The sequence below is a fragment of the Palaemon carinicauda genome, chromosome 4, assembly GCF_036898095.1.
Source record: "Palaemon carinicauda isolate YSFRI2023 chromosome 4, ASM3689809v2, whole genome shotgun sequence".
Lineage (NCBI taxonomy): Eukaryota > Metazoa > Arthropoda > Malacostraca > Decapoda > Palaemonidae > Palaemon > Palaemon carinicauda.
This window is the reverse complement of record NC_090728.1, coordinates 176,271,072-176,291,407: the sequence shown is the minus strand read 5'-3', so window position 1 is coordinate 176,291,407 and position 20,336 is coordinate 176,271,072. Positions and strand designations below refer to the sequence as shown.

The 20,336-nt window shown below is 48.3% G+C and overlaps 1 protein-coding gene across 2 annotated transcripts in view; it reads right to left on the bottom strand.

The window, feature by feature from the left end:
• cactin (cactin, spliceosome C complex subunit) overlaps positions 1–20,336 on the bottom strand; it is a 74,388-nt gene that overhangs the window by 29,730 nt on the left and 24,322 nt on the right. For both annotated transcript variants that reach the window (XM_068372782.1, XM_068372783.1), the window contains exons 4-5: positions 10,261–10,415; positions 283–483 (exon numbers count right to left, since the gene is read on the bottom strand). In XM_068372782.1, the coding sequence (XP_068228883.1) occupies positions 283–483; positions 10,261–10,415 (356 nt within the window). The remainder of the gene's footprint in view (positions 1–282; positions 484–10,260; positions 10,416–20,336) is intronic.

The following is a 20,336-nucleotide window of genomic DNA, read 5'->3' as shown; positions in this document are numbered from 1 at the left end:
GGGCACACCCGCAACCTGTATAGCGATCGCTGGCGAGTTTTTACTGTTTTTTGTCTGTCGAGCAACAGAGTTGCAGCTATTATATATTCACCGGCTAAGTTAAATATTTAAAAACCCCAAATTATGCGCTACCTAAAGCCTAATCCACTGCATTTTCTTTCTTTGTTAACCTTATTGGCAGTCCTGAGAGGGATTGTGATATGAAAACATTTCTTCAAGAATAGTCAGAAGTAACTCACCACCAACAGCTAATAATAAACATTACAAGGGCATCTAACTAACCTGGCCTGCTCTAACTGAAACTGGTCTTCTTGCTTTGAAAATTGTGAGAATTGGGCTGCTTCCCTCTGACGCTGCTCTAACTCCATCATCCTCTCACGCTCTTGACGTTCCAGCTCTCGTTCTTGCCGTCTTTTTTTTACCTTTTCAAGCTCCATTCGATTTTCATCCATTTTTGCTCGATTCCTTTTCTCTATTTCTTCTCTGAGAATAAAAAAGAACAAGATTCATTTCAATGTTTGTACAAAATGACAACAATTTGGGAATGAAAATGATTAACACTAAAGTCATTATTACCACCTTAAATAATTTTAACTGCTAACAGAGTACCTGTACTGTAATTGTTGACAGTATTTGCCAGAGCTTGGGACTGGGGGACAAGAAGAAAGGCCAATGCTGGTAAATCTACTAGGGTTGTTGCAAATTAGGATTGGTTAAGCCAGCAACATCAATACAGTACTTGCTGATTCCTGAAGTACTGTCACTTCAAAAATCATATACAAAAATGCCCTTATTGTTAAACAGTAGCCCAATTTTCATAATGAAGTATGACAAATTCGAAGATAATTTGTATTTTTCCTAACCATACAAACCTTAGCTATTTACAAAGGGTTTACTTTTAGCGCAGCTGAAATGACGAGCCAATAGTTTTTAACGAGGGTTAATTACCCCCGCGCTAGTTAGCGGGGGGTGGGGAAGGGTAGCTTGCTACCCCTCCCCCCTCCACACACCGGTGACTTGCTTCACTTCACTTAGAGGTAGGACTTGACTTGGGGGTCAGGGATGGCGGGCACATATGTGTAAATAGCTAAGGTTTGTATGGTTAGGAAAAATACAAATTATCTTCGAATTTGTCATTTGTTCCGTAACCGAAATACAAACCACGCTATTTACAAAGGGTGACTTACCCCTTAGGAAGGGTGGAAAGTCCCCAGCCTTACTGACTTCGGCTTGCCCGGGGGCTCGATCCCTTAGTGAGCAGCACTAGAGAGAGGGAGCCCCTGTACCTCACAGGTTCCTAGCATCGCTAGGAACGAGTGGCCTACATAAGTAGTGTGAGGAGGAGAGTGTGACTCGTCCTATGAAGTTGACCTTGAGACCTTCAGATAGGAATTCTAGGATAGGACGTTCCCCATACCACCTCGTCAGGGTATGGGAGACGCAACAGTATTAAGCTTAATACTAGGAGCACAAAGAAGCATGGGTTACCTGCAGAGGTCGAGGTCAGCTATGCGAGGACCAGGATGCTGCTTCCCCAAGAGAGGGGAGAATGAAGAAAGAAGTAAGGGTCAGACATACTCTTTCATTCACACAGACTAAGACCGGGTAACAACGCCCTCAACCTACTGCTACTTGTCCAAAAAGGAGCCTGAGGTTAGACCAGCTGTTGTGCAGCCACCACAGGGCCGATAGAGAACGTATCGAGGCTCCTGTGGGTCACGTCTTGCAGGTAGTGGGCTGTGAAGGTCGTTTGACGCTTCCAGACCCCCGCTTGAAGTACCTGCGTCACAGAGAAGTTTCTCTTGAAGGCCAGGGATGTAGCAATACCCCTGACATCGTGGGCCCGAGGGCGACGTGACGGAGGAGGGTCATGATTCAGGGCATGGTGGATAACCCTTCGAATCCAAGCAGAGATGGTGTTCCTTGTGACCCTCCTCTTTGTCCTGCCTGTGCTCACAAACAAAGCTCGCACATGAGGACGGACTGCAGCCGTTCTCTTCAAGTAGTACCTCAGACACCTCACTGGGCATAGTAGCAGCTGGTCTGGGTCGTTTGTTACAGAACGGAGACTCGCGATCCTGAAAGAGTCGAACCGAGGATCCGGCACTCCAGGATTCTGAGTCTTGGCCACAAACTCAGGGACAAACCTGAACGTTACCTCCCCCCATCCCCTTGAATGGGCGATGTCGTACGAGAGACCATGAAGTTCACTAACTCGCTTGGCCGAGGCCAAGGCGAGTAGGAAAGCCGTCTTCCAAGACAGGTGGCGATCGGAGGCCTGGCGTAATGGCTCGAAGGGAGGTCTCTTGAGAGACCTGAGAACTCGAACCACGTTCCAAGGAGGGGGTCTCACTTCCGACTGGGGGCAGGTAAGCTCATAGCTACGTATGAGTAAAGAGAGTTCTAGCGATGAAGAAATATCCACGCCCTTCAATCTGAAGGCCAAGCTTAAGGCTGAGCGATAGCCTTTCACTGCCGAGACAGAAAGGCGCATTTCTTCTCGCAGATACACAAGGAAGTCCGCTATTGCTGGAATAGTGGCATCGAGTGGAGAGATACCCCTTCCACGACACCAACCACAAAAGACTCTCCACTTCGCTTGGTAGACTCCCTCAGAGGACCTTCGCAGGTGCCGAGACATTCTCTCCGCAACCTGTTGCGAAAAGCCTCTCTCCGCGAGGAGACGCTGGATAGTCTCCAGGCGTGAAGCCGAAGCGAGGCTACGGCCCTGTGAGGGACACCGGAGTGGGGTTGTCTGAGAAGCTCGTGTCGTGGAGGAAGCTCCCTTGGGAGTTCCGTCAGGAGTTGCAGAAGGTCCGGAAACCATTCCGCGTGATGCCATAGCGGAGCTACTAGAGTCATGGAACAGTTGACCGATAGTCTGGTCCTGTTGAGCACCCTTCTCATCAGACAGAATGGTGGGAAGGCGTACACGTCGATGTTGTCCCACCGTTGCTGGAAAGCATCTTGCCAGAGTGCCTTGGGGTCCGGGACTGGTGAGCAGTACAGGGGCAGCTTGAAGTTCAAGGCTGTCGCGAACAAGTCCACCGTCGGGGAACCCCACAAAGTCAGGACTTTGTTGGCTATCTGAGGATCCAAAGACCACTCGGTACTCACTATCTGCGAAGCCCTGCTCAGACTGTCGGCGAGCACAATCCTCTTGCCAGGAATGAAGCGAGCTGATAGTGTTATCGAGTGGGTTTCGGTCCACCTCAGAGTCTCTACTGCAAGATGGGATAGCTGTTGCGAAAAAGTGCCTCCCTGCTTGTTGATATAAGCCACTACCGTGGTGTTGTCGCTCATCACCACCACGGAGTGACCCGCCAGGAACCGTTGGAACTGTTGAAGGGCCAGAAAGACGGCCTTCAATTCTAGCAGGTTGATGTGTAGGCACTTTTCTGATTCTGACCAAAGGCCTGAGGCCCTCTGGTTCAGAACGTGCGCCCCCCACCCTTCTTTTGACGCGTCCGAAAACAGAGTCAATTCCGGGGGAAGGACGAGAAGACTCACTCCCTTTCGCAGGTTCTCGTCGGCCAGCCACCACCGCAAGTCCGTCTGTTCCAGAGACCCCATTGGGATCAGAGTGTCCGGGGAATCGGATCCTTGATTCCACCGGGACTTGAGCCGCCATTGAAGGGATCTCATCCTGAGGCGGCTGTTTGGAACCAGACGGGCCAGGGAGGATAGGTGGCCCAAGAGACGCAACCACGATTGGGCGGGGAGTTCTTTTCGCCTGAGGAAAGGTTCCGCCACCCTCCTCAGCCTTGCTATCCGGTCGTCTGATGGAAAGGCTTTGTGGAGATTGGTGTCTATTAGCATGCCTAGATAAACCAGTCGTTGGGACGGCTGCAGAGAGGACTTCTCGAGGTTTACCACGATCCCCAGATCCTGGCAAAGATCTAGAAGCCTGTCTCGGTGTCGAAGAAGGGTCGACTCCGAGTCTGCTAGGATCAGCCAATCGTCTAGGTAACGAAGGAGACGAATGCCGTTCCTGTGCGCCCAAGACGAAATCAGGGTGAACACTCTGGTGAACACCTGAGGAGCTGTGGAGAGACCGAAACACAGCACCTTGAACTGGTAGATCTTGTTGTCTAGGCAGAATCTCAGGTACTTCCTGGAAGACGGATGGATTGGGATCTGGAAGTACGCATCCTTTAGATCCAGTGTACACATGAAGTCTTGTGGTCTCACCGCAAGTCTGACCGTGTCTGCTGTCTCCATGCTGAACCGGGTTTGTTTGACAAACCTGTTCAGAGCCGAGAGATCGATGACGGGTCTCCAGTCTCCAGTAGCCTTCTTTACAAGAAAGAGTCGACTGAAGAAGCCTGGAGAGCCGTCCACGACCTCCTGGAGAGCACCCTTCTCGAACATGGTCTTGACTTCGGCCTGAAGGGCCAGCCCCTTTGCCGATCCCATGGCATAGGAGCTCAACGACACTGGATTCGCTGTCAGGGGAGGTTGAGATGACGTGAACGGGACGCGATAACCTTGGCCGATCACCGAGATCGTCCAAGCATCGGCCCCGAGATGTTGCCACCTGCGGACGCAACGCTGAAGGCATCCCCCCACAGGTGGACACGCAGGGGGACTGCCACCCCTAGGGCTTGCGGCCGCGGCCGCCACCCCTAGAAGTCTTGCCTCCCCTGGAGGACTTACTACCCCTCTTGACCTTGGCTGGAAAGGGCTGGGGCTTAGACACCACTTTCTTAGCTGCCGGTGCCTGTTTTGGAGCCTTACGAGGCTGTTGCTGCTGTTGTGGCGGGGCTGGAGGCTTATAGGGCCGAGTTGTAAGGGCCCTGTGGAGGAGGGAGTCCGTGCTAGATTTCCTCCACCTCTCAGCCGTTCGCTCCAAGTCTTGAGGCTCAAACAGGCTCTCCCCCAGGAGGGAGGCATGTCGGAGCCTACACACATCTACGGCGGGGACCTTTGGATGGAATCTCTCGGACACAGCATCGCGACGCTTCAACACCGAGTTGGCCCACAGGGTGGTAACCTGGTGCGCCAAGAACTCGATGGAGCGGGTGCCCGAGAGCAAGAAGGTCTCTAGGGCCTTCCTATTGGTCTCCTTGGACAAGTCCTCAGATCGCAATAGGATGCCCAGAGATCCTAACCAGAAGTCCAGCCACGAAGTGGCCTGCATGGCACACTTAGCGACCTTCTCGTGGTTAAGGATCTCTGCCGCCGAGAACGACACCTGCCGGGCAGAGAGTTTCTCCAAGGGAACTCCCTTCGCCAGCTCCTCCACAGAGTGATGGAGCGGAAGAGCGAGGTTGTGCTCACCCAGGATCTCGAAATACCTCCTCTGCTGAAGGCGAGGAGGAGGGATGAGTTTGTTCCCGGCAGTGGAACGACTGGAGGAGGCAAGAAGTGCGAGCTGAGCATTGGCCCTAGCTCTGGCACTCTTCAGCCCCCGAGACCAGGGCAGAGCTGCACTGGTCTTAGGGGCCTTCCGAACGTCGAACACTTCATCCAGAATTGTGTCTTTGCCTTCACGGGGGGGGATGACTGGATCCGTAAGACTGTTAAGTTGCCTTATCAGGCTTAGGACCTGCCAGAAGGCATGTTCGGACTCTTGCTGTTCTCCTCCCTGCGGGCTGGCAGCTAAGTCTCCTGCCCCAGGAATCTCTTCCTGGGGTGATACGTGGACATTCCCCTGGGTAGTCATGGGTTCCTGTCGAATCCTTGCAGAGGATTTAGGGATGGTCTTGGAATCCTTGGGCTCCCTCCTAGGAGGGATACAGGATCCCAACAACGAGGTTCGAGGGGCCCCTTCCTCACGAGACGATTCTCCTGCCTGAAGCGAAGTCTCCCCCCCTGGTGCCGGGGGGAAGACTACCGGTCCACTGGACTCACCTGAGGACGGAAAGGCCTCGTCCACGGGAGAAGGAGAGAGTACTCGTGCAGGAGAGGGGACCCTTGAGACCGACCTCTTGGGAACCAACTTCGCCCTGGGGGAAGTCACCACGAAGTCCACTCCTCTCTTTCTCTTCAGCGTAGGAGAGACAGCCGCTGGTTTGTTACCCTGGCCGGCGAGTGCTGGTTTCATAACCCTCACTAACGCCCGTGCCAGCGGACCAAACCAAGTCTGCTGCTCAAAGGACACAGAGTCCGAAATCCTCGCTAAGGTGAAAGGGATCGGGCGATCCTTTGGAGTGGACACGACGGTACCTGCCTGAAAAGAAGGTGGGGAAGAATGCTGTAATGACCTGTCCTCGTCCTGCAATACCAACCTGTGCTTGGATGGAGGTGATCCCGAGTGCCGTCTAGGAGCACGCGTCCCTGCTGCTACCACTGGCTGTGGAATTCGCCGCGAACTATGGTCGCGCGAGGGTGAACGGTCGCGCAAAGGCGAATGGTTGCGCGGGTGATCGCGCGGGCGCACAGGCGAGCGGTCGCGCGGGCGCGCAGGCGAGCGGTCGCGCGGGGCGCGCAGGCGAGCGATCGCGCGGGCGCGCAGGCGAGCGATCACGCGGGCGCGCAGGCGAGTGGGCGTGAGGGTGGGCAGGTAAATGAACACGTGTCCGAGGCGACGAACGCAAGCGATGGCGCGACGGCGAGGGATCGTGCTGCCGCGTAGGTGAAGAAGATCGCTGGCGATAATGACCACGTGATGGTGAGCGATGGCGAGCAGCATGTGAAGGTGAATGATTGAGCGCAAGAGGGCGGTCGTTCAGGGTTGCGCGATGAGGAGCAGCATGCGTAAGCGGGCGATCGTTCAGGGTTGTGCGATGGCGAGCAGCATGCGCAGGTGAATGATCGCGTGAAAGGGTGCGATGGTGATCAGCATCCGCAGGAAGGCGATCGTTCAGGGTTGTGCGATGAGGAGCAGCATGCGTAAGCGGGCGATCGTGCAGGGTTGTGCGATGGCGAGCAGCATGCGCAGGTGAATGATCGCGTGAAAGGGTGCGATGGTGATCAGCATCCGCAGGAGGGCGATCGTTCAGGGTATTGCGATGAGGAGCAGCATGCGTAAGCGGGCGATCGTGCAGGGTTGTGCGATGGCGAGCAGCATGCGCAGGTGAATGATCGCGAGAAAGGGTGCGATGGTGATCAGCATCCGCAGGAGGGCGATCGTTAAGGGTATTGCGATGAGGAGCAGCATGCGTAAGCGGGCGATCATGCAGGTTCGTGCGATGGCGGGCAGCATGTGAAGGTGATCGCTGGCGAACTGGTGATCGCTGGCGAGCTGGTGATCGCTGGCGAGCAGAAGGTCGACGCGTGTCCTGTGAGAGGATAGGTTCACGAGCAGGAACGGGAAGATCGCTGGCGCGTTGGCGAACATGTGTTTCTGACACACGCGCAGCACGATGTTGCGTAGCCACAGGACCAGGTGGATGGTGAGCAGGGAGTTCAGCAGGAACTAAAGGGTGGTCAGAGACCGCAGGGCGATGGTCCTCAAATGAGCGCTGACGCTCGGAAGAGAGCTGACGAGCAGGAGAGCGCTGGCGAGGGGGGCGAACCTCAGGAGAGAGCCGACGAGCAGGAGAGTCTTGGCGAGCAGGAGATCGTCGACGAGCAGGAGATCGCTGGCGAGCAGGAGATCGTCGACGAGCAGGAGATCGCTGGCGAGCAGGAGATCGCTGGCGAGCAGGAGAGCGCTTGTGCGCTGGCCCTGCTCGCGTAAGGGAAGAATCCCTTAGCCCCGAAGGGACCGTTGCCCGTCGGGTGACGAGTTCTCCAGAAGGCGAAGATCCGGCAGGAGATGGAGAGCGGTCCGCAGAGAGGTTCAAGGAGGGCGGAGCAGTCGGTTGAGGCTGACGAGGAGAGTCCCCCCCGGAGGACGAAGACCCAAAAAGGCGCCTCTTAGTCCCCCTGTAAGGGGAAGGGAGGCCCTTGTGGCGTAGAGGGCGGTGAGCCTTACGGCGGAGGCGGCCTCGGGGGAGATCGTCGGGACCATCGGTCCTCCGAAGGGGAGTCTCCTTCAAAACACTTCCCTCAGAAGGAAGCTGGGCAGCAGTCGAGACCGAAGGACTCACTTCCCCCTTCGAAGGATGCACGGAAGGAGGAGGAGAGCCTAGAGCACCATCACCAGCAACAGCACCTGCGTCGGAAGGCCCAGCCACGTCGGAGGCCTCTGTCACCACGACGTCGACAATAGACAGAGGGTCTACCTCCGCTACCACCGGCGACTGTTTAACAGCGGCCCCCAACGAGACAAGGTCAATAAGAGCGACCCTGGAGGGCAAGCCCTTAAGCCCCAGGGACGACCAAATCTGCAACAGATCATCACTGGATAAAGTATTATTATCAATAACCTCCCCCGGAGGAGGAGGGGGAACCGCCTCGCTATGGGAGGCGACGCCCTCTCCCCCCACCGAAGGTAGGGAAACAGAACAAGGGCCTGCGCTCCCACTCGGCCGACTCTCCTTAGGAGGCGGACGAGGGGGAGCTTCGGAGGAGGTTTGGGCGGCGGAAGAAGAGTCCCGAGAACCTTCCTCCTTCAAGGCTAACCCCGGAGGAGAACGGTCTCTCTTGGACTTCTTCTTACGCCGACGGCCAAACCTCTCCCACTGGGAGGCAGACCACTCCCTGCACTCACGGCACATGTTATCCTGGTCGCACCGTCGGCCCCGACATTGAGGGCAGAGGGTGTGAGGATCCGTAATCACGTCCGACATGAAAGTCCCACAAGGACGGCCGGCAACTCCAGGGCATGTCCGCATATTAAATAAAAGAAAATAACTGAAGGTCAACTTCCAACCAATCACACAAGCTGAAAAGAAAAAGAAGAAAATTAAAGGCTGTCACGAAGGCGATGAACAGACACGTCTGATCACCGCCGAGCCAAAAGTGAAGTGAAGCAAGTCACCGGTGTGTGGAGGGGGGAGGGGTAGCAAGCTACCCTTCCCCACCCCCCGCTAACTAGCGCGGGGGTAATTAACCCTCGTTAAAAACTATTGGCTCGTCATTTCAGCTGCGCTAAAAGTAAACCCTTTGTAAATAGCGTGGTTTGTATTTCGGTTACGGAACAAAATGGGTTTTAAAGAAAAGTCATTAAAAAAAGTTAATACGAAAATTCTATTGTATTAACTTGAACCTATTTTATGAATAGAATGCTATGAAAAATTATAATACTGTAGTAGTAAAGTAATATTTTGACAAACATATATTTTCCATGATTTCTATCATCATGTTAAAATGGGCTAGATATAACTAGAAATTCCATGGAAGGCAGAAAATACCTGATGTAGTATGGTAGAAATGAAAAAAAATTATTTGCAAATTAATTCATCCATTTAAAGAACATCATCTATTCAGAATATAGAAAACTAAAGCAATCAGTTCTGCATTTCATACATACCAATACCTTCTTTCTTTGATTTCAAGTCTCTGATACAGATTATCTGGCTCTTTCCCATAGTTAGCATATTGACACTTCCATATACCGTATTTAGCAACTAAATCTTACAAAATAATTCAGGGGAAATATTAAAACATAATAAAAAGGAATGAAAGGCTTTAAATACCTCAAAATAAAAATAATCAATAACCTATTAATAGAGCAATAATTTTTAAAGACAAGACGGCTAAAAAGAAAAAAGAACAGAACCCCCATTTCCCCCATGGAAACAGTACTAGTGCCTTTCCTATGGGAAAATATGTACATTACAACAATGAACTACTGTATAACCAGGAATTTTAGCCTATTGTGCTTGAAGACATCTACAAAATGACAGCTTTGCCTTCTACACTGACAAACTTAATGTATCCTTAATCGTTTGAAAATCATTTTGAAAATCTATGCATATACGATAAAAATGACCCACTATCTCCGAATCAGACTGATCTTGTTTTATCCATAAAATTCATTAAATAAGTAACTTTTACACTTTCATACACCATCTTGCTGATTATAACACTGATCATAATTGATGTATTGCATGGTAGAATTTGCAATAAAGGTGAATCATCAGTATGAAATAAATCTAGCAAAATTACTGAAACATCTGATTGGAAGAACTGGATAAAAGAAATTATTTTTTTTTAAACAAAGCAGCATGGGTTGTGATTCCAAATACATACACATACAACAATCAAGGTTCATATGTAGTGGATTTAATCCAATTCTGTTGCACAGAATGACTCTGGCTTGTAAGTACAGTAATATAAAATTCTGACAAATCTTATAAATCCTGTAATATATAAAAGGATTGCATTCATGCAAAAACTTAGCAACTCTACAGAAGTGCAAAATAAACATGTAACAGGAAACAAGATGGTACACCTTTTAAACAGGACACAATTTTACAAATACTGTACCTGGCAAGATTATCTAGGCCCTCTTTTTCTAGCTTCTTCTTCCAAACATATGTTTCAAGAAGATTATTATCACCATATGGATTATCTGCATTTGTAAAGTGAAGGTATTCACTATCCCATCCCATCTTCTCTTTTCTTTTTCTTTCTTTAGCTTCCTGGAAAAAAGAAAAAAAATTAAATTAATTTGTATTTTTCCCATCTATACAAACCCGAGTCCTTTAAAATTGGATATGTCTTTAGCAGCACTAGAATAGCCATTAAATTGTTGACAACTAGTAGGTTAACATATGAAAACCTTTTATGCTCTACAAAAAGGTGACTCACTGGTTAAAAGACAACCCCTAGAACCAAACTGGAAGATTCTTTTCTTCCCTAGACATGTCATCTATCCTGGTCCCACACAGAAGCAAGGAAGGGGACTCCAACAACTTCCTAACAGTTAATCATAAGGATGTATAAGCTGTATAAGCCTCATAGACAGTAGTGCTGGCTTAAAAGGAAGCTAGTACTATATGTAAAACCTATCCCCTTAACAAAGAGATGGTAGCGGCAGTATCAAACTAGGTACAGTACATCAATAACTTTTTTTATGATAGATCCATCCTTGAGGAGTTTCTTCTTGGCAGATGTAGACTGCAAAAAAGGTCCTGAATTGCGTAACTCGCCCAGGATTAGATGTCTAACAATCATATAACAGAAGCAAAGTTGGTCAGACAGATTCATAGCCCCTTCAGTTCCAAGTACGCTTAAAGGTAAACCGGAAGGTTACTATCAGGATTAGACTTGTGATTTCTCACCTGATATGGCAAAGGTAAGCACTGACCAAATTTGCATATGGAAGCAAACAGCCTCACCAAGCCAGAAGGAAAAGTGTTGTGACAATTCCATCTTGTTGATGCTTGGGCTAATGAGAAGGTTGTAACACTTGCATGCAAGGCGTGGACTCTTCCTCTAGTAGCAATGCCGTGCTCTAACATGACACCAGGCAACTTCATGTCAACTTACAAGGAATGGTAGGTCCAGGGCTTGAACGGGTGTTCAAGACAGACAGGTACTGGGTCTTTGTCACACAATCTGCAAAACGACAAAGGCGGTAGAACCGCCATTCCCCAAAATTTTGACACCACAAGAGCCTGATACTATCCGACTCTAATGGCAATGCAGAGAAGACAGGCAGTCTCGAGGGAAAGATTCCTATGATGCTTTCCTCTTATTAGCAGTAAGCTAGTGCAACAGTGCCATTAGGATAAGGCCCATCCCATCCTGGGACTTATGGTCCAGGGTAAGCAAGACTGTTCAAAGCTCCTTAGAGTAAGAGTAGATCATACAGATGAACCTTTTCTACTTCTACTCCAATTCTCTCGTAGCAGTATTGAAGAGAGAGTCTTGAGGGAAAGATCCTATGATGTCCTTCTCAGGATAAGGGGCATCCTAAACCAGAACCTAAATCCCAGGGTAGGCAAGGCTGGTCAAAGTTCCCTTTGAGAATGGATCGTTCCCCTGGGGAGTAGGGATCCAAACTCTACTGAGGTGATTCTTCTGAATAGGCAGGTGAGGAAGTCTATGATCTGCTGGAGAGTGTGCTCTGGCAAGAGATCTACATGAGAACTACAGTAGCAGAATGGGGCTACACTCAACTTTGGGCCAACCCAGAGTGTCTCACGGATGAGATCAAAAGTATGTCGGAAATATCTGCCCCACCAATATTAACGTCTAGCTGACTGAGTCACTCCATCATAGAGGAGGAGGTAGGCTTTAAGGGCAGTGTACACCATACCCATACCTAGCCTAAGGTGCTGGGGTTTGGTGCCAATGGGATTACATGTACTCAATTACAACAAGTGCCATAGTGGTTGATGTCACACCAGGCCACCACTCTGCTTGACAAACCCCAAAAGAGATCGGCTCTTAAGGCATGGACACTCTTATTTATGGGAGGACTGGGCAAGGTGTAAAACATCTCACCTATGTCTGGCCTATAAAATCAGTGCTCGGTCCCAGCCAAGACTGTTAACCTGCATTCATTCAAGAAGACTGTCATATCAATTTCTCAACCGTTCGACCAACCCTAAAGGTACTGGGAAAAGGAAGAAAGCTAGTACTCTTGCTAAAAGAGGGAGAGCAGCTTCATAAGGGTAAAGGTGTTCCTCCAGTCACAACAGGATATTGAAGGTAGGAGCAATGTTTATCCTCACTTGGCCTACAGATCCACATGACAGAACCCTACGCAACAGTCAGCAGGTGAGATCTGTCAATCCCTACCGAAGGAGAAGAGCACATGCCAGAAGTCTCAAGGAACTTGCAAGATGGTTCTGAAGAAATAGAAGTGGGAAGGAGGATTTGGTAAAGGAGGAAGAAAAGAGAGTGAACTCAATCTTCTCCTATTGCCAACTGTTCTTCCTTGCTAACATGAGTGGTTCAGCAGTTCCTACTGATCATGAAAAGAATAACAGTTTCTCTGAGTTTGACGATCCACGTACAGCTCAAGGTAATATCACCAGTCGATCAGCATTTCCAAATATTTGTCCCTTGCTTGGGTGTGAGATTAGACTCACCTCAATCACAATACCCAGATTGTAGTGATAAGAAATGTAATTTCATTCTCACCCGTAAAAGGCTCCAAAGAGGTCATTCAAAGTGGCCAAAGTATAAACATTCAAGTGAACAATTGTGTGACCAAATGAAGAATGAAAGAGAGCTTCAAAATGCCTGCCTGCCTGCATGCAGTACAAGTCTTTCTTGTCACCAAAAGCACAAAGTATTCTTTTCTGGAAACTGAGTATATAGAAAAAGTTCCAACTTAATGGGGCCTGACAAGTATTGGTTGGGCTGAAAGGAGTACAGACTCTTCCTTTGTCCCTGCGATGACTCGTGAAGAGCTGATGGGAGAGTACTGGAGGTCATACAAGACTTACTAAGCAAAAATCCAGGATTGATTCAAATCTTTTGCATGTCTAGTGATGGAACTTGGAAGGTATGTATGGAATGGATTTGACTGAAAAAGGAAATGAATGTGAGAGGCAAGCCATCTCCTAACTGACAGCAGGGAAAATACCTCTGCAATGCTCCTTCCCCTCCTAACAATCCTCCAGAATGAGCCTGGGAGGGGTAAAAATGGGTAGAGCAGGGTCCAATCCCTTATAGAGGAAAAAGCTACTTCTGGTTATTGCTGCAATTTAGAGAAAAGCTAGATCTTCCTCAAACTAGAGCCAATTGGCATGGCCATTACCGAAGGTTTGCGATAGTCTCCCATGAAAGACCAGATCCCTCAAAAGATACTGCACAGTGGATGAAAAAGTACTGATACATAGCAACTCCTTCCACCACTACTTGAACAACACCATCCTGAAAGGTAGATGAGGAGTCCAGCACCTACCCGATCCTTTGAACAAGTATATGTCTGTGCCTAAAAAGGTACTACTGGACTAACCATCAATCCGTTGAAGGTACTTTAAGGATTGTCACCTCTCCTTAGAATACCAGCGGTCAAATCCGAATGTATCCTGGAAAGTAAAATTGGGAGGCATATCCTGAATTGATTGTGGTTGGCAAAGCTTGGTGCTCAGAAGCCAGGAGCAAAGACCAATCCCTGAAAGTTGCTATTCTGTGACAGCCAGGTAAGCGGGGCTTCCCCCTTGCACTACCTGCCATTAACCAACAACCTTGTTAACAATTCAATGGTCATTCTAGCGCTGATGAAGATATATCCAAAATTTAAAAGACAAAAGATTTGTTTTCTTGTAGGAACAAAAAATAATTACATGATTAAATAGAATTGCAAGTTCATCATAATGCCATTACTTACACCAATGGATATAAAGTACACAATAATTTAGGGAAATACTATTGACAAAGAAATATATATCATACTTATAGAAAATACAGTTACAGTATGCTAAAAGAAATGATAACACTCAACAATTAGCTTAATGGTAATTTCTTTGAAAACCATGCATCTAGTCTTCAGTCTAATTTTTCAAAACAAAACAACTAATTAAAATTAGTCATTTACCAAAGAGAATTGCTACATAAAACAACACTGTACTGTTTTAGGATGTCTGAGGAAATATACTGTTCAACATATCTCCTCCATCTCTCTTTACCAGTACCTTGTGCCTCTATGAATCCGTTTCCAGACTTATATTTTGAAACTTTTCTTTTAAATAATTCATTTTGTAATAATATAGATCTCAGTTTAAAGAGTTGAATTATTACAAAAACGGTATCTCAAATTATCTTTAATCTTTTGGTATTTTTTCATACAACATTTCCTTTAGCTCTTGAATATCATACTGTATTCTAAGATGACCTATCTAATGGTCTTTCCATACTTAAATGGGTCCAATTGAATTTAAAAATTACCTTATTAAGAACTCCAAATTTATCACACTATAATACGACCGACCTTTGTCAATATTGGTATATAAATCAATCCAATTCTTGAGCTAGAGTGTATATATAGGTCACCCTTCAGCACTAAAAAGCAAGCAGCTCACACAACACTAACCTCATAAACTAGCTCCAAAGAGCTAGCATAAGCAAAGGTCAAGCCACAACACAGTACTGACAGGAGAGAAGCCATTGCCACCAATTCAGGAGTAGAAATAGATATCCCTTCTAACATGTCTCTCAACCAATAGAGGAGTACTGAAGCTTCTGTTTCCTCAAGCACAATATTTTGGTTGACATATCATAAGGGGATCCAGGAGCTGCCTTAATTGGCTGGAAGCTTTTGATCCACAGACCACGGAAATTCACTGAGCCCAAAACACCACAACCAAATTCACAAAAATTGAGGAACTCTGAAGTATTGTACTAAGTTTTTTAATTATAGATACCATGCTGGATAAAGGTGAAAATATCACTTCTAAACAAACTCACAAATATTGCCAATTACTTCTAAAAAGTATTTCCTCTACTCAGAATACATATATTGTGAGGGATGGCACCTCCAGATCAATGAACTCTCCACAGGATTAATCTTAAAATAGTGAGAAGACTCAGCACCCCACTCTGACAATTGATCATATCCTGAAGAGCATTGCATGCACATTGGGTCCAAAAACAGACTTGGGTACATATTCGTGTGATCTTGTAGAGGCAATAGATCGGTATCAATTGCGATCCCTGTCAACCAACTTGGAGAGTTTTCTCAGCTTTACCAAGTATTCAAAAAGCAGATGAAGGATATAGTACACTTTGAAGACTGGGTGACTAAAAAAGCATATCTGCATCCCCACAAGACGTATGTGCATCCCTGAAGAGGGATCATACATGTGCAAGCTCCTCAGGACTATACTTTAATTTAACCACACATTGTTAATATAGATAAAACTGGGTGAGGAGTCGAGAGTATTCCTCCTGTCTCGGGTAAGGAAGGGAGACAGGGATATTGACAGTTCATTCATGACTCCCATCAACCCAGCTTATGGTACTGTATTGTGAATGGGACAATTTCTTTTTCTCAAATGACAAAGAAAAAGTAAAAGCAGTGGAGAAGGATGGAGGAGTGGTCAGGTTTTTGTCACTGCTACAGTGAAGGAAACTGAATGGGCTTCCCCAACAGGAAACACTACTGGCAGATAAGGTGTAGAGGACATAGCTACTAGATGAACAGCACACACAGACTCCTGGAACCTCCTTGGCTAGAGCGAGATGGTTCAGGAATGATGCAAAGGATCATTGGGAATGCCTAAAGAAGGCTACAATTTCTTACAGTAATCCAAACTCTCATGTGACACTGGACACAGGTACAGTCAAGGGGGAGGTATAACAATGTACATGTATAGAGCTCTCACCTGGGGGATACCTGCATGGACATAAGGAAAACCAGTCTAAGGATGCATGCTAATCACCTCACTACTCTCAAGCATTTCCCAGAGATCATGAGGTCCAAAGAGGATGAGATGAACCAATACAACTGACTCAGGGAATTTGAAGAAGGGTATCACAAAGGTTTTTTTTTTTTAAATTAAAGAAGTATTCCCCTACAATGACCTTGTAGATCACTTATTTGACCTTTCTCCTCCTCTATCTACTTATCTGACCTTTCTCTTTTTCTAATTATTTGACATTTCTCCTCTTCTTCTGAAGCCTTATCTCTAATAGAGAGACTAGGACAAACTCTCAATCAGGGCTAACAAAGGCAAGACATGACCCTTGTGAATGGAAAACAAAATGACAATTAGTCCTAAATTATATTTTTCCTAGCTATACAAACCAGTAATCATTTAATATAGGAATTCGCTTCAGCTCAGCTGAAACAGCCGAAGAGAAAGAAAACCAGGCAGTTATGATGAATGGTTGGCTGGCGGTATGAGGCGGAGCTTAGCTCGGCCCCCACCCCCCACCTCCAGCCCGCTTTCATCATTCAGACGCTTTAGGCTCATTGTGGAACATGAGAGGGGTGGTAGAGGCGGACATTTATAATAAATGATTACGGGTTTGTATAGCTAGGAAAAATACAATTTAGCTCTGCCCCATACCGCCAGCCCACTTTCCTCATTCAAACATTTAGGCTCAATGTGGAACATGAGAGGGGTGGTAGAGGCGGGAATTTATATTAAATGATTACGGGTTTGTATAGCTAGGAAAAATACAATTTAGGACAAATTGTCATTTGTTCCAACGCAATATACAAACCTTGTAATCATTTAATATAGAACGACTCACTAGTTGGTGGGAGGTCTTCCTTTGCTGCTTGTGAACACCTAACTGCCCAGATATAGACCTGGTCTTGAATGAGAGCAGAGGACTAAATCCACCTACCCCTGTCTCTCGACCTGACATGATGATGGTGGGGTCTGAGAGACTGGGAGCCGGGTCGCGCGATAGGTATCACGCAACCTGAGAGCGTGAATGTAAAAGAAACTCAACCTTAGGGTCACAGTGACTGGATGAACCTCCATAACCAAAATGCGAAGGGTTTATACATCCACCGTCATCCCTACCTAGCAGAAGACGGGGGGAGAATACCTGTAAACAAACTCTAGCAATCTTACCTGGGATGACTTGTCTTGATGTATGGAACTCCAAGGGAGGAGGCAGAGAGAAAGGCGGTTCACATGCAGACTGCTTTCACACTGCCAAACATACCATAAAAATCAAGACAAGAGATTTCCCTGTCCCGGAGGAACTGGAGAGGTCAGACAATAGCTTGAGCTGCTACCACAGGGCCAAGAACAAAGGTGTCCAAGGACTTGAGCGTAAACTCCCTCAAGTAAAAGGCCGTAAAGGTGGTCTGGCGTTTCCAAACGCCAGCCTTCAGCACTTGGCCCACCGCAAGATTTCTCTTGAAAGTGTGTGTGGGGGGTAATGCCCCTGATCTCGTGAGCTTTAACCCTCGCTAGTGCGTGGACTCTTGAGAAAGTCTCATACGCCTTGCGGATGGTTTCAAGAATCCAGAAGGATATTGTGTTCCTCGACACCTCTCTCTTGGCTCTGCCGGTGCTAACGAAGAGTCGTCAACATTCAGGCCTGAGATGCAGAGTTCGCTTAAGATAGCGCCGGAGACACCTGACGGGACAGAGAAGCCTCTCACCTGAACCGCCACTTGCCGCATCCAGTAAGGAAGGAATAGTGAAGGCCTCGAACCTGGGATCGTGGATCGCTGGGTTCTGAGTCTTGACCACAAACTCTGGCACAAAACTCAAGATCTCCTTCCAACCCTCTGTATGAGTGACATTACAAGAGAGGCCATGTAACTCCCCGACTCTCTTTGCCGATGCTAAGGCTAGCAGAAAAAGGGTCTTAAGGGTCAAGTGCCTGTCTGAGGCACGGCTCAAGGGTTCGTACGGAGCATGAGTAAGAGACCCGAGAACTAGAGTGCAATCCCACTGCGGAACTCGAAGTTCCCTCGGGGGACACGACTGTTCGAAGCTCTTAATAAGCATAGAAATCTCTAGGGCGTTGGAGATATCTATGCCCTTCAGACGGAACACCATTGCAAGGGCAGACTTGTACCCTTTAATGGTAGAAACCGAAAGGAGCTTATCTCTGCGAAGAAAGACTAGGAAGTCTGCGATCTGAGTCATAGAGGCTCTGACTGGAGAGATACCCCTTCCATTACACCAATCACAGAAGACCAACCACTTCTAAAGTACCCTGACATCTCTCTCGCAGCGAGTTGCAAAAAGCCTCGCATTCTGAGGAGATGGTGAAGAGTCTCCACGCGTGAAGTCTGAGCGACTGCCTCGCCTGGTGGTACCTGCTCGACAAGGGTTGCCGAAGGAGATTGGACCAGTGTGGTAGTTCTCTCGGTGCCTCAACCAGGAGCGACAACAGATCGGGAAACCACTCCATGTGTGTCCATAGTGGAGCAATGAGAGTCGTCCTGAGTCCTGGGGTTACTAAGACCTGGGACAGAACTGCGCGAAGCAAGCAAAAAGGGGGGAAACGCGTAGCAATCCAGTCGATCCCAAGGATGTTGCAGTGCGTCCTCGAACATAGCCGCAGGATCTGGTACTGGAGAGCAAAACACGGGAAACTTGGCATTGTGACGTGTTGCGAATAGGTCGATGCATGGTTCTCCCCAGAAGTCGAGTACTCAACTCACTACCCAAGGGTGAAGAGACCATTTTGCCCCTATTACCTGGTTTCTGCGACTTAAGAGCGTCTGCTAGAAAATTTCTCTTGCCTGGAATGTACCTGGCTGACAAGTTTACGTGTTGACTCTCTGCCCACAGAAACACCCGCCTCGTCAACTGCTGCAAGGGACGTGAAAGCGTGCCCCCTTGCTTGTTGATGTACGCGACCACGGACGTGTTGTGGCTCATCAGTACTACTGAGTGCTCTCTCAAATGGGCCTGGAAATGAATGAGTGCTCTCGAGACTGCCATCATTTCCAGCAGGTTGATGTGTAGGTGTTTCTCCTCTTCCGACCGCACACCTGACACGACTAAGTTGTCCAGGTGTGCACCCCAACCTTCCGTGGTCGCATCTGTGAACAGACGGAACTGAGGTGGAGGAGGGTTTATGAGAAACCCTCTCCTGATGTTCTCCTCGTTTAGCCACCAAAGAAGATCCGCATTTACCTCGCGTTCCATGAGGACTGGACGAGAGGGAGGATCGGTGGCTGCCGACCACTGCTCTTTCAGACACCACTGAAGAGAGCGAAGATGGATCCGCCCGAAAGGAACGAGCTTCTCCAGCAAGAAGAGGTGACCTAGGAGAGCTTGCCACTGGAGGGCTGGAAGTTGTTCCTGCGACAAGAATGGATGTGCAACCACTCTGAGTCTGCTGATCCGTTCTTCCGAGGGAAGAACGCGAGCTGCTGCCGAATCGATCAGCATTCCCAGATACTTCACCTTCTGCTTAGGAATGAGGTCCGACTTCTTGTAGTTAACCACGATCCCCAGATTGCGACAAACTGCCAGAAGCGAGTCTCGATCCTGAATCAACTGCTCCTGTGAGGAAGCGAGAATCAGCAAGTCGTCGAGGTACATCAGTAGGCAGATGACCCTCAAGTGGGCCCAAGCTGCCACTGTCGTGAACTTGCGTGAACACTTGGGAGCTGTGCACAGTCCGAAGCACAGGACTTTTGAACTGGTACGCCATGCCCTGGAAGGTAAATCGGAGGTACTTTCGAGACGACCGATGAACTAGTACTTAAAAGTACGCGTCCTTCAAGTCTATCGAAAGCATGAAATCATACTGCCTGATGGCTAACAGCACAGTGCGAACTGTCAGCATCTTGAACGCAGTTTGCTGAACAAACTTGTTCCATGGCAAAAGGTCGATGATCGGTCTCCAACCTCCTGTCGCCTTCTCGACAAGGAACAGACGACAGTAGAACCCTGGTGACTGATCGTGTTCGACTTCTAGCGCAACCTTCTCCAACATTTCCTGGACCTCCGCCTCTAAGGCCAGAGCCTTCGGAGATGTTGGAGCGTACGTGTGGGACACTATTGGAGTGGAGGATAGGGAGAGCCGATGAAGCACGAATGGGAGCTTGTACCCTTTGCGAAGGGTCAACACTACCCATTCCTGGGCCCTGAGGTGCAGCCACATCGCCCAATGGCGCGATAGGCATTCCCTTACCTTCGGCAGCATGGGAAGGGGAAAGCCAATCTCAGTGT